The following is a 12,706-nucleotide window of genomic DNA, read 5'->3' as shown; positions in this document are numbered from 1 at the left end:
GACTGGGGAACTTCACAGTCATAGAATTGTAGAGCTGGAAAGGAACCTGAGGATCATCTAGTTCAACCCCCTGCAATGCAGGAATATGAAGCTGTCCCATATGGGGATCGAACTTGCAACTTTGGTATTATCAGCACCATACTGCAGATTGAACCTGGGACCTTTGCTAGGCAAAGTGGGTGATCTACCAGCAAGCTACTGCTCTTTTAATGATTTTGTGCCTGTTTTTAAGCCTTGCATGTTCCGGTACAGTGGGCTGGTGTGGACAGAATGCTGACTTCATGTTAAGTGTGGTTAAGAAATAAGGAGACAGCCTCTGGACTGCGAGTCTCTTGCCCTTAGCTGTGGTTAAGCAGTTTTTGATACTACTAGGAAAAATTAAGGTTAAGCAGGATGTCCTCTAACCTCCAACCTCAAACAATGGGGTGATATTGGTTAGTCAACCCCAGAGTACAGTGGTGCCTCGCAAGACAAAAAGAAACCGTTCCGCGAGTCTCTTCGTCTTGCGGTTTTTTCGTCTTGCGAAGCAAGCCCATTAGCGGATTAGCGCTATTAGCGCCTTAGCAGATTAGCGGATCAGCTGATAAGCGGCTTAGCGGATCAGCTGATAAGCGGCTTAGCGGATCAGCTGTTAAGCAGCTTAGCGGATCAGCTGTTAAGCGGCTTAGCGAATCAGCTGATAAGCGGTTTAGCGGCTTAGAAAAAGGGAGGGAAAGGGAAAAAAACCTGCAGGAACTCGCAAGACATTTTCGTCTTGCGAAGCAAGCCCATAGGAAATTCGTTTTGCGAAGCATCTCCAAAACGGAAAACCCTTTCGTCTAGCGGGTTTTCCGTCTTGCGAGGCATTCATCTTGCGGGGCACCACTGTAGATCTGTTGAAGTCTGTGGACTTGAGATCTATTGAAATAAATGGGCTTCTCTGGCTAAATGAAACCCAGACTAATGTTGGTATCAGTGAGTAGCATAAATATGGTTAAGGGATGGGGGTGGCGAATGTTTTGTGAGGAAAGAGCAGGTTTCCAGTATTGGCTCCCAGTTATTAGTGCAGTTATAGTGGTACCTTGCTTGTTGAACTTAAACCGTTCCGGGTGTCCGTTGACTTCCAAAACGTTTGGAAACCAAAGCACAGCTTCTGATTGGCTGCGGGAAGCTCCTGCAGTCAATTGGAAGCCTGGGAAGCTGCGCCAGATGTTTGGCTTCCGAAAATTGGAACACTCACTTCCGGGTTTCGATTGTTCGGGAGCCGATTTGTTCAGACGCCAAGGCATTCGAGATCCGAGGTACGGCTGTATCTTGGAGCCAGAGTTGTTGTCTCTATACCAATCATTTGCAGCAATATATTAAGCATCTCCTTGAATAGTATTTGTTTGCCTGAGGTGGTCAGATGTTTGTGGCAGTTGAAGCCGAGTTAAAACTGAGCTTCTCGATCTATTCTCTGATTTAGAAATCCTACATCAGTATTAAATTTATTCCACCATACTAGCATTGAATTCTGTCCACCAAGAACACCATCATATCCAATTAACGTTGGAGCTTCCTGGCTCAGCAAATCCAAATACCAAAATATTTTATTGTAAATTCTAACTGGGATCCCACTGGCTTAGCTCAGTACTGGAATTATCTGCCCTTATTTAATAGAAGAATGGATATTAAGGCATCATATATTGCGCAAACTCATAAATGCATGAGCCTTTTTATTGTTGGACTGTCTTGCCATAAGACATGAAACAGTTGTTAAGAAAAACTTGTGTTATTTTCTAAAGTATTCTTTGATCTTGAAATTCAGAAATTTTAACCAGCAGAGGGAATAAGATTCTATAAAACATAGCCTAGAAGAATTATAAAATTCAGAGCATTTGGAACTGTGCAGCTAACAGTGTAGCGTTTAAAATAAATAATATAGGGCTAAGTTTTTCTAGTTTTTTCATGAAAGGCGCTGACATTCTTTTTGCAATCCTTCCAGAAATCTAAACTCATAAAAAATAATATTTACATTAGGATTTTGGGAGTTGTACTGTGCCACATACCTTAATAATTGGACACAAGTTATTCAGTTCTTCTGCATTTGAGATTTATATGGAGAGAGAGAGAGAAACATGCTTTGAGTGATTTGGTGTGGTAGCATTTAGGCAAATGTAACAATTTTTTCTTTTATTTAGCTGATTGCCAAGTAATTCTTTCTCCTCAGTTTTAAGCAATATGGCTTACACTTTCAAAGAACTATGACATTCAGTCTGCAGTCTGCTGACATCTTATGACACTTTAGGAGTCCAAAAGAAATTAGCAGTTTTGATAGACCCAAATTCCATTTTCCCTATTAAACTTTGGAGGAATTTTGTGCTGTCCTTAGAACTAAAGTGGTACCTTGGTTCTCGAACGGCTTAGTCGTTGAACAAATCAGCTGCTGAGCGCCGCCAACGCAGAAGTGAGTGTTCCAGTTTGCGAACGTTTTTCGGATGTAGAACGTCCGATGCAGCTTGCACAGGAAGCTCCTGCGGCCAATTGGAAGCCGCACCCTGGTTTTTGAACAGTTTTGGGAGTCGAACAGACTCCAGGAACTGATTAAGTTTGAGAACCAAGGTACCACTGTATAAACACCACTTGCAATATAAGAAAATCACGAAGATTTTTGGGTCCAGTGATTCTGCCTTGTGTCGTACCATTCTATTCAGGGTCTAATAATTTGAGAATTGTGTTGGCACTAGTATATAAACCTTTGTCATGTTCTTTTTTTAACCTGGCTTCATCCAGCTCTCATTACATATTATTGTTGACCTTCTTTTTAAAACGTTAATCTCAAAGTTGAAAGGGGGGGGCCCTTTAATTTCCGTTAGCCTCATATAGCAAGTTTTTTTTTGCGTTTTATGTGGTGGGGTTATTAGGCTCAGATATGGGACGCGGGTGGCGCTGTGGGTTAAACCACAGAGCCTAGGGCTTGCCGATCAGAAGGTTGGCGGTTCGAATCCCTGCGACGGGGTGAGCCCCCGTTGCTTGGTCCCTGCTCCTGCCAACCTAGCAGTTTGAAAGCACAAAGTACAAGTAGATAAATAGGTACCGCTCTGGCGGGAAGATAAACGGCGTTTCTGTGCGCTGCTCTGGTTCTCCAGAAGCGGCTTAGTCATGCTGACCACATGACCCGGAAGCTGTACGCCGGCTCCCTCGGCCAATAAAGCGAGATGAATGCCGCAACCCCAGAGTTGTCCGCAACTGGACCTAATTATCAGGGGTCACTATGCCTTTACCTATCTTTGTAAATGTTTTTCAAAAACAAACAAACAAACAAACCAATTACCTGTGCGGTGGAAGAGCTTGTTTGAAACCAGTAGTCCGTCCTTTGTATTGTTCTTTATGGTATCATTTGTGCCTTGAAGTTTACACTGTTAGCTTATTATTATTTGTTTTGTTTTTTTAAAGAACCCTAATGAAAACCCCGGGCTGCTTTTCACATTTATTTAGTGTGAGGTGTATATGAGATTTTTAGGCCTTACCTTTTTCCCACTAAGATTTTGAACAATCTTTCAGAAGAAACAGGTGATGAGAACGTTATCTAATTTATGATGGAGGCACCAAAGTAATCCTTACTGGTACATAACTCCTGATCACGTGAACCTTTTCTGATTACCTTGTGCATCTTGAGGAATTCTGAAGTGAATTCATTGACTAGCAAATGAGTTTGTGATGCTACAGTGCCATCTATTGTCCATAAAGCCTAGCACACTCCTAGAGATACTAAATGGAAAAGTGTTGAATTCATGTGTAGTTAACCACTCAGATAAGTGCAAAGTAATATACAGTGGACAAAATTATCAGGGTTGTTCCTTCTCCATTAATTCAAAATAAAATTTAACTTGCTTGTATTTTGTTCTAGTATCCCTTTTACTATTCAGCGACTCTGTGAACTGCTGACAGATCCAAGGAGGAATTACACAGGAACAGACAAATTTCTCCGAGGAGTAGAAAAGGTAATGTCGTCTTATGGCCAAAATTGCAATTGTGCCATTTAACAAATATCCTCAGGATGGTTGTGTTATGGTCAGCAGTAATTTTACCCCAAAAGAGTAGTTAGCCATTGTTTAGAGTTCGGCCTTATTTGCCTTCTGCTATTTATCTTAGATGGTTCATTCATGTTCAATATTCTCATGTACAAAGTGGAATGGAGGAGGTAGCATGTGACTCCCAGGAGCAAGCCAGCAAAAAATTATAATACTTTCTTAGCAAAAGCAAGATCTGCCCTGGAGTGTCAGGCCTAATGAGCACAGCAACTCATCTCCAGCAGGTCTTGTCCCCATGAAGCAGTTGCTCAGACTGAAGTTCCCCACCTCCCCACAGTTGCCTGTCCCCTCCTCTCCAGGGTTTCTCCCAAGCAATATGAGACTGTGCCCGCATGCAGCTATCTTCTCTGCCCTCTTCATGCCTCTCTTGGTTCTGGGAGACTAGTGGGGAGGGGAGCTTGTCGCAGCAGGAGACACCCTCGCCTCTGCCTCTTGACCTCCTTGCTCTCCTGTTTCAGCTTCTGATCCTGATCCTGGACTACTCTCTACCACAGACTGTTCCCGCTCACTAAGCCCTGTTACTTCCTCAGTTTCTGGCACCTCCTCCCAGTCTTCTACCTCTTTGTCGTCCCACCACCAATCCCCTGTCTCTGAGCCTTCTTCACTTGGGTTTCCCCAGCTGCTTCCTCTTCCCTGGGTGGGCCAGAACCACCAACCTTCTGGTTAGTAACCAGGCGCACTGACCCACTGTGCCAGTAGCGTGGGGTGGAAGATGAATGTTGCTTACTTGTTTGAAGAAACTCGACAGATTTTTGCCTGCAAGTTTCTAATTTGAACTGCCGTCATGGTTTGTAAATTCTGTTTGACTTTCCAATATTACTGAAGACTTTTTCCTCAATAGACTTTATTTAAAAGATGCTGTTCAGGACCTCACATGGGGCTCTGGTGTTCATTTCTGGAAGAAGTGTATGTTGCAAAGGCACGATTACTCCATAGCAAAGATGAAAGCCAGAAATACTTTCCTTTGTCTAAAAATCCTGGCCTCTTGTCTTTTTTTGTCTTACAGAATGTCATGGTCGTCAGTTGTGTATATCCATCTTCAGAGTAAGTGTGACCTTGTTTTCTGTAGTTTGACTATGCACTGCATAAAGAAGTGCTTTCTTTGATCTTCCCTGAATCTTCCAGCAGTCAGCTTCATGGGATGTCCATGGGTTCCAGTGATGTGAGATGGGGAGAAAACCTTTTCTCCACTTTCTCCATGTATGCCATGCACAATTTTATAAACTATCATGTTGCCTCTTAACTCACCTTTTCTTTAAAAAGACCAAAAAGTCCCAAACGCTGCAATCTTTCTTCATAGGGGAGTCGCTCTACCCCTTTGTAATTTTGGTTGCCCCTTTTCTGAACTTTTTCCAACTCCACAATGGTCTTCTTGGGGAGGGGGGAAGGTGGAGTTGAGGCAACCAGAACTTTATACAGTAGTCCAAATATGGTCTCACCATAGATTGGTGTAATGGTATTATGATACTGGCAGTTTTGTTTTTATTGCAAATGGACGACTTGCCACATGGAGCTGCTTGCATATTTGCATGCGTTTCATCTTTTGTCTTGTGGAGGGGAGCATTTGGAGGCCCAAAAGCACATAACTTGGAGAGGACAGACATTCAAAATGTAAAAATACTGGTTGGCAAATAATTACACTGTTTTGATATGTGTGTGTTAACATAAGGAATGAAGAGAGTTCTGAAACACTGGAGGGTTTTTTTGTTTTTTTGTTTGTTTTTAAAATCATCTTGGTTAGAAGCATTCCACAAGCAGTTTGCAAGACTTAACAACACTTTCATTTATTGTAGGAAAAACAATTCCAATAGTTTAAACAGGATGAATGGTGTGATGTTTCCTGGAAACTCGCCGAGCTATTCTGAGAGGTAAGAGAAAGTGCTTAAGGAAAACAAGTACTCTGAAAAATAAAATCTTCTGATCTTTTTGATCTGTCCTTTATCCTGTCATTCCAAGGTAACCTCTGTGAAGGACCAGGTTTATTCATTGCAAGGGCTATTGGTGTCCTGTTCCTTTTACAGCTTATTTAGATTCTCTTAGATTGAAAGAAATGTAAAACTCCAAAAGATGGTTTGAGATGTTGAAAAAAATGATGAAAATTTAAATGCAATTAGACAGGATGAGTCAGGGAGAAAATTTTCAGATTTCAGAATAAGAATATAAAAGTTAAAAGAATGGGAAGTGGTTTCATCTAATAATACAGCAATATCTCTGTGAACGTCTGCCCCATCTCAAGCGTCCATTTCGGCGAACCCAGAAGTACCGGAATGGGTTACTTCCGGGTTTGCTACTCGTGCACGCGCAGAAGCGCAAACCACTCTCCTTGACTTTGTCGAACGTCCCTTTCGCCAAGTGTCCGGGGCTCCGGAATGGATCCTGGGCTCAAAACAAGGTACCACTGTAGTATGTTTGGCACTCCAGACATTTTCTAAAACATTTCCATTGTTTCCTGAAATTAAGAGATCCATGCTGCAATCTATACTTGCTCATTAGGTGCAATGCAATGGAACTTACTTCTGAATGGCTGTACTTAAGATTATGCTTTTAGATTCTCTCTGCTTCATTATGTGATCATATTCAAAACAGTCCAAATACAAGCATGTAGCTATCTTTCTGTCAAAAATAGTATGAAGCAAAATAACCTCCTTGTCTTGTACCACAGATCCAACATGTCTTGGGATTCAGTAGCAATTTGTTTACTAAGATGTAAAATTTACCTGCTTTTGCAGATCCAATATAAATGGTCCTGGAACACCCCGACCCATCAACCGACCAAATGTTTCTTTGTCACCTCCAATGACAACGAACGGTTTACCAGACAGCCCAGAAAATAAAGAGTCAGGTCTCCCACAAGCAGAAGAGAAAATTAGCAGGTTTGTAAGAGGAGTATTTGGTTGGTTTTTGTGTTTCCCATAGACAGGTTTATAACTTTCAATCCACCTTCCATCAGTCAAGCTGTATGTTTGCTTTCTTTTGAGCTCTTGACATGCTTGTGCTCTGAACTGGATATTTCTATGTACTCTGTATACACGCAAAGATTTCTTGTGGACATGGGCTATCCCTAAAGTTGAACCTGTTCCGTAAATCACTAGATCAGGTACCATGAACATCAGTACGGCTATGTCTGAGGATAGTGAGGAAATTTATAAAGCGTTAACTGAAGAACTAATAACCTTAACTATTGAGATTCCTAGCAGAGTTTTATTGGTAGATAGTCCTGTCATAGAACTCAAACTATGCAGATGGGACACCACAATCTTGCTTTCATCCTTTATAAATTGTAATAAACACACATTTGAGCAGAGTAGCAGATACTGAAACGACCCAAGGAGACTAGTACTGTAATAGCCACATGCCTCTGACTGCCTGTTGATATGAGATATGAAGATTTTTGTCCACATCAATTCTTTGTCTTTCAGTGAAACGTCGGCATCTGAACCCGAAAGGGTCCAAAGCAGTTCTGTAAAAAATAAACACCCTGAAGAAGATCCGGCCGAAATTGAGGGGCGCGAGGTAAAAAGACTGAAATTTGACAAAGAGGAGGAAGCTGAAGGGACCTCCAACCAAAGTGGCTCCAGCGAAGTTTGTTCAGCGATGGTAGAAGAGACAGAGACGCCCTCTGCATCTCAAGAGAAAGAGAAAGAAACCGTTTGTGAGAGGCAGCATTGTAAAGAAGAAGAGGAAGAGGAGGAAGGTATATCGCTCATTGAATATCACTATTTTGTATAGGGAAGTTTCTTTGTACTTAGGAATATGGCTTGAATTCAGCTTTTAAATTTTGCATCTGTTAGAAACTCCATCACTCTAACATTTGAAGACGGTTAACGTTGAATTAAATACTTAATTGCAGGGAAGAAGTGAAGGAATGAGAGGATCTTAACGTTGGTCTTGTTGCTAGGCTATTGTACATATGTTATGTGTGGTAGTGGAGAAACCAGCATTCATAGAGACTGCCCCTTAAACTCTGTGCAGAATCTGTTGCATTCAGTAACTTATCCAAAATTACAGGTAGCTCAGCTCATGCCAGCACACAAATTTGAAGGTGTGTTTGTAGATTAGGTTTGGGAATATGCGCCTCCAATAGTATTCCCACAAACCTTGAGATCACCCAGGTATGGTCTGCTACTTGGTCACCCTGATGGAGATTTCCCCCTTCTTGGCCTTGAGGACAAGGAGGATGTTACGTCACAGTGGAGCTGCAACAGATTAATTCTTGCCTCTCCTTTCCTCTGTTGGGTATGTTCAGAACTGATTCTGCCATTGGGCTAGGTGAAGTGAACCACCTCAGTTGACAAGCTGCTATTAAATCATAGCAAATTGTCAACAGCTCCCTTTATTATAATTCTATCATTGAGGAGCAGTGTAGAATTTGCTTGCTCAAGCTACAAGATACCACGACCCATCTCTGGTTGGGCGACTCCGTGTGTGTATGTGTGCTGCAGGAAACTCACAGTTTACATGGGGTTTACGTTCCGAGGCACCACATGTTTGCAAACATCCTGTTCTGCCCCGCCCCGTTCTGCCCCCTTTTGTGATGTTTCTGGGTCACTTCTGGGTTTGGCCCAGTGCTTGCGGTCGCAGTCACACACATATCAGACATGCCTAAAACTCGCTGTGCTAATTTGGTTCCTTTATGGCAGAGATGATGGCAATGGATGCATGTGCATGGATAGGGAGGAGAGAGCTTTATTGTGTGTGTACTGCACACAGTCGCTACTTTGGTGAAGGAAAATAAATAAATATTCCTGGGTATAACAACTATATATCGCTTGGGTTGAACTTGAACTCTCGATACTTAACGCTGAATTCTAACCCTATTCCAGAATCCCTCATGACGCCCAGAGAGATTATTCCGGAAAGAAAAGATCAAGATAAAGACAATAATACATCCTTAACTGTGAAAGAAGACGTTTCTGAGGAGAATAATCAAATGGAGGAATCTGACGAGACTCAAGCAGAGAAGGACTTGCCTTCTGAAGACAGTGAAAGCAGTGGGTCTGTCAGTAGCAGAGCTGGCTGCAGTGAAACGGAAGAATTGGGCTTGTATGCCAGTGAAACTCCTGAAATGGCGGCAGAGACCCCTATGGAAAACAGCGACGAAGCCACAGAAGCTGCAGAAGAACCTATGGAACAGGATTAATAATTTAAATACACTTAGAGGCAGTATTTTCCATAAGGCTCTGGTTTTACACTGTATAAATAATTTTATGTAATAAAAGTGGACCTTTAGTTTTACAACAGAAGCAGGCTGTAAATTGAACTTGTCAATGAATTAAATCCTGAAGAGCTGTACTAATTAAGAACTGTGAAATACCAGCTCCTTTCAGGTCCTGCTTTACCGCTGAAATTTCAGTATGGTCAAATCAGTGGTCTGTGTATAGTTTTTTTATTTAGAATTAAAAGTTTTTAAACTGGAAGGTAATTATAATTTTGACAACTTTTTGGAGATTACCATGCTTAACTATCTGTACGCAAGGAAGCTTTTGTCCCATCTGTCTCTTCTTCCCCCTTCCCCCCCCTCCAAGTAATAATAATGCTATAGCAATTATTTTTCCTCTTTTTTGGTTAGAGTTTCAACATTCAACATGTGAATTGTAGGCTTCTTTTTTGGTTTTCAGGTTTTCATTTGACTGCATTGTGTACTTTTTAAAAAAGCTACACCCCTGACACACAATACTTGAAAACATGCTAATCTAAAGAGAACCTATTATCGCACTCTTAAGATGTATGGTGTTGTTGTTTTTAATGGAAATAATTGAGCTCATTTCACAGAAGGCAACATTTTCACCTCTGAATAAACCAAATAAAATTTGGCCCGCCTGGAATCCTGAAGATCCGAAAGCCGTTGAAAGTACCAGGTTTAAATACATTCCAACAGAACTGCTCTAGCAAAACATTCGCGTACGTTTGTGAGGTGCCTGAATGAAAAGTTTTAATTCTGAGAAAATGTGTTGAGGACAGCCTTCAGTTTCAGCTTTCTGTAGGGGGAATGCTTGCAAGCCTGAGGAAGACAGTATCTCTGAACTGGAGCATTTTTTTCTGGCCTTTCTCAGATGGCTTTTTAAAAGTAGGCAGATCAGACAGGTATAAGAGACTGCAACATTTTCAAGACTATTCCCCTAGTTATGTACCTGAGGTGAAACAGCTGACTAGCGTTTGTAGGCGTACATAGGAAAACTACCATAATTTGTACATCATTTTGAAAGTGCACTAAATATTTTTAAACATGTTACTTTGACAGCCAGTGTTAACCCTTTCTTTTCCAAAGCCAGCTCAAAGCACAATGACTGCTTTAAATTCTTCATATTGTCTCCCCTCCCCCTCTGCCCCCGGCACCAAATGTGTAAAAACATTCAAGACGCAACCTCCAGTCTCATTTACTGGCTGCCAAATTTATACCTGTTTCTTCAACTGTACCTTTTTGATATTTAGAATTTTTAAATTTCTGTAAAGTAGATTTTTGTAGATTGTAAAGAGTGCTCACTGCCATTGTGAAACGGTATATAATTGTATAATTTGTGTGTAAACTGAATGCTTGGGCTTTCAATACAGTATTCATATAAAGCAATAAATATTAATGTTATAAAATGTTTGAGTACATTTTAATCGAAATATAAAAGGAATCCCCCTTTTTGGAGGTGAAGTCACGTACCATGGAGTACAAAAATAACCATAAAAAATGCATGCTGACAATTCTTGTACTTCCACGGTGTGCTTCCTTTTGGAGAAGGGTGGGACTGAATTCTGTTTGTATTCCAGAATAATTTGGCTGAGCTTGCATATTTATACGGTGGTAATAAACTGTGCTGTCTTGTCAGGTTCAGACAAGGGGATGCTTATGAAAAAAGTTCAGTTGCTGTTCTGTATACAAAGGAAAAATCAGTTATTCTCCATTTCCTCTTCTGCAGAGGGTTGGGTGTGTGTAATAAGCATTAAGTAGCACTAAAACCAAACTTAGAAATTAGAATTTCTTTCCAAAATTCCAAGGCTATAAAACATTTTTCTCCCCTCACCTTTCCCTTTTTTGCTCTTTTTTTCCTTCAGGGATATTTTGCCAATGAGAACAAATTTTACGTTTTAGAGATTTCTGATTTTTTCTTTAGATGTTTGTTTGTGAAAATATTGTTAATAAACCTATTCTTTAAGCACCTGTGCTCTTTTGACATTGTTATTTTTAACAGAACCCACTGATGCCAGATTTCAACTGTCTTGTAAATAATGAATTTATAAATGTACTAATGCAATGGCAGCAGGAGCTTGGAAAATAAATTCTTAACAGCGCAGTGTTGTAAATGTCTACTGAGAAGTAAATCCTGTTGACTCAAATGAGACTTTCCCCCTTCTAAGATGGCAGCCTGAATTGAGTCCACCAGTATTAGTTAGATGGCGGAGCTAATTTCAATCAGCCTGCCTTGGATAGTACAGTTGAGATTTGGTTTTGAAGACACAATTTAGTTGCTGACTCCATACAAACTAGTTGGCACCTGGGAGCTTGCATTCATTGTCAGTGCTTAATCTCTGTTGATTTATGTTCCTATGGCCTATCTTTGGGATGGTGCTTAGAGTCCATGAGTTCTGCTGCCCAGGCAATCCCCATTCTCTTCTTTGCAGAAAGAAGAATTTGGAAAGTGCAGCGCAACGTTCCCTGAAGCACTTCCTCCTACAAGAGAATACATTGCCCAGGCATCGACACTGGCTATTCACAAAGATGGCACTTTGTTATTGAGCAGTTCCATTCAAACCAGGGGCACTTGCTTCCAAGTAAATGTGTTTAGATCTGGAACAAGTCAGATCCCTAATTGCAGTGCTTATTGTTGGTGTGGCTGTGTTCTGTGCAACTTAAATTAATCACAATGAGTTACTATGGAATGTAGCCAAGCCACAAACACTATTGCCCTATTAAAATGCAATGACTCCTCCCGACAGTAGACAGCTATGTAAACTGCCTTACACACAATTCATAGTTCGTGTGGAAATAAAGCCGTGATCTCTGCAACTGTGAACGAATCACAACATATCCAGGCTGAGATAATTCTGTGTGGTGTTCTTGACTACCATCTTATATAGGGATGCTGAGGACACATCCAAGTTAATTGTTTCTGATTTTTGGTGATCGTCTGCATTGCTTCCAGTGGATTGTATCCAAAGCTGGTGGTGCACAAGCAGTCCAGACATTGCTTGTGTAACAGAACTTCCTCTCCCTCCTACAGCCTCAAAACCTGCTCCAGAGAGTTGGGGGACCCTCTAGAACAGGCTTTTTTTGGGTCGCAGAGGTAGAAGTAGTCCCATTACACAAGTAGAAGTTGTTGGCTTACACCCTAATATGGGTTGCAGTCTTGCAGGCAGACGTGGCCTACTTTTGACGCAAGGTGAGTCGACCTCTATATTGCCCTCCGCTCCTGTTGCCGTGGCAGTGCTGTGGTGAAACGCTTGGAGACCAAATCTGCCACCTCCTCAGCAGCCCCCGCCCCCAATGCTACCTCTACAGTGGGCTCTTGCCCCAATAGGAAGTGCTGCTGGCCTCTTCCCACAATTGTTCCCATTGCAGATCTTTATTCCTGATGTAGATCTTCACTCACCCCCCCCCCCTTCCCTGGAGGAAGGAAGGGGTGCCATTTTATAGTCTGCTTCAGGCGCCAAAATGTATTGGGCTG

At 41.6% G+C, this 12,706-nt stretch overlaps 1 protein-coding gene across 2 annotated transcripts in view; it reads left to right on the top strand.

Annotated features, from left to right (window-relative positions):
* PPP4R2 (protein phosphatase 4 regulatory subunit 2) overlaps nt 1-11,200 on the top strand; it is a 35,027-nt gene extending 23,827 nt beyond the window's left edge. For both annotated transcript variants that reach the window (XM_079963773.1, XM_079963772.1), the window contains exons 4-9: nt 3,869-3,962; nt 5,059-5,096; nt 5,846-5,920; nt 6,782-6,925; nt 7,472-7,746; nt 8,876-11,200. In XM_079963773.1, coding sequence (XP_079819899.1) covers nt 3,869-3,962; nt 5,059-5,096; nt 5,846-5,920; nt 6,782-6,925; nt 7,472-7,746; nt 8,876-9,192 — 943 coding nt within the window. In that variant the 3' untranslated portion in view covers nt 9,193-11,200. The remainder of the gene's footprint in view (nt 1-3,868; nt 3,963-5,058; nt 5,097-5,845; nt 5,921-6,781; nt 6,926-7,471; nt 7,747-8,875) is intronic.
* The last annotated feature ends 1,506 nt before the right edge of the window (nt 11,201-12,706 follow it).

This window comes from Podarcis cretensis (assembly GCF_951804945.1).
Source record: "Podarcis cretensis genome assembly, chromosome: 2".
NCBI lineage: Eukaryota > Metazoa > Chordata > Lepidosauria > Squamata > Lacertidae > Podarcis > Podarcis cretensis.
This window is presented reverse-complemented; position numbering and strand designations above follow the sequence as displayed.